Here is a 1641-nt window from a genome sequence, read left to right as displayed (position 1 = left end):
CCCAGCCCTAACTGCACCCATTCCTGCCCTAACCCCACCTGCTGCCCCACGGTCACTAAACTGTGAGCACAGGATTCCACCCTTGCTTTTTCCCTCCGACTTTTTCCGCATTCTTCTCTTCACAGAACGGTCTTCTCTCCCTGCGTGTCTCTCTTCCGCTGCTCAGCCTCCCTCCCTTCACCTTCTCCACACCCACAATGCCAGTGCTGCCTGAATAAGTGACGCTCCCCACGCCCAGCGCTCCTGGGGTTGACTGGGGCGTATCTCAGGATCTCAGACTCACAGCCTCTTTGGGCGTCTGTTTAATTTTATACTCCAGTTAATAAGTGTTTTGGACTCTCGTTTATGAGAAATGATGTTAAGAAAGGTTGGCCAGTCCATGGCCTTGGTCATAGGTAAGAGCGTATCATCAGAGAACTTTTAAATACTTCAGATGGCTTAGCTTGTGGAAGGTTCTGGAAGGGGCAGAACCTCAGAACTTTCCTGCTTACACAAGGTTCTAGGGTAGAGTCACTCACCGAAGGGGAACATTATGGTCTGACTGGACCCTTGTCCTCACTCTGATGGCCTCAACTTCTCTGCCACTTACCCCTCCTGCGACTTGCCTATGAAACAGTGGGGGGCCCACAAGCGCCCCCCAGTCTGGGCCCTCTCGTTCTCTCGATCTTGGAATGTAGTCATGGACCCACCGTTGCATGAATATTGCATTCTCGTCTCTACATTAATCACAGCTGGAAAAGGCACAGCCAGAAAGGCAGCCGCAAACAGAATAATGGTTCCCTAAAATCTTCCATGGAGGGGCGATTTCGTTAAAGGGATGTCGGATTTTGGCTCGGAAACCCATACTGTCTCCGTGACCTTAAGATAGATGCCCGGCTTCCCTGAGCTTCGGTTCCCCCATCTGTAAATGGGAATAGCAATGCGTGCCGCTTGGAGGTCTCGATGTGAAAATTCAGTAGTGGACACGTACAAAGAATCCGGAGTTTAGACGGAAATCTTGTAAGCTCGACAGCAGAAACAGCCATTCGGTTACCCAAGGAAATGCGATGAGAATGATTTGCACACCACGTAGAGTTGGGGGTAGGGCGAGGCTAGGAGGAGAGCGAGGCCTGAGCTCAGCGCGAGGTAGCAGACACCCCCGACGCCTGCACGGCGCCTCGCCTGGCGCCTCCCTGTAGCCCTTTCTGTCCTCTGCGTCCCATCCCCAATGGGAAACAAAGGGCTCCATTCTCGCACGCGGCAAGGTTTCTGACAACGGCGCCGTCCCTCTTGCAGTCAGCAGCAAGACCGATGGTGAAGCCAGCCCGTTGAAGGAGGCGGAGCTCAAAGAGGAGGAGGAGACGCTGGGGAAGCAGCCGCAGCAGGACAAGCGAGAGACGGGCAAAGCCATGGTGCCCCACAGCTCCATGTTTATCTTCAGCACCACCAACCCGTAAGCCCCTGCCCCCCGCCCCTGCCCGCGTCCAGGCTCCGGGGAGGAAGGGACCGTCAGGGTGGAAGGACTGTCGGGCCACCTGGGGCCAGAACACAGTCTGCGGGATGCAGGCTCTTGAGTCAGAATCCCCGAGACTCATGAACACCTGTTGCTGCTTTCCTCAGGAATCTTAGAATCGAGGTCTTACCTTTATGTTTCTGGGTTCT

The 1641-nt window shown here is 54.7% G+C and overlaps 1 protein-coding gene across 1 annotated transcript in view; it reads left to right on the top strand.

Moving 5' to 3' along the window:
• The window catches only part of CACNA1E (calcium voltage-gated channel subunit alpha1 E), a 93376-nt gene that overhangs the window by 20331 nt on the left and 71404 nt on the right, over positions 1-1641 (top strand). Inside the window, 1 exon segment of the mRNA XM_023531223.1 lies at positions 1276-1432. Within this exon segment, the coding sequence (XP_023386991.1) occupies positions 1276-1432 (157 nt within the window).

Source organism: Pteropus vampyrus, unplaced genomic scaffold, assembly GCF_000151845.1.
Source record: "Pteropus vampyrus isolate Shadow unplaced genomic scaffold, Pvam_2.0 Scaffold65, whole genome shotgun sequence".
In the NCBI taxonomy this organism is placed as follows: Eukaryota; Metazoa; Chordata; class Mammalia; order Chiroptera; family Pteropodidae; genus Pteropus; species Pteropus vampyrus.
This window is presented reverse-complemented; position numbering and strand designations above follow the sequence as displayed.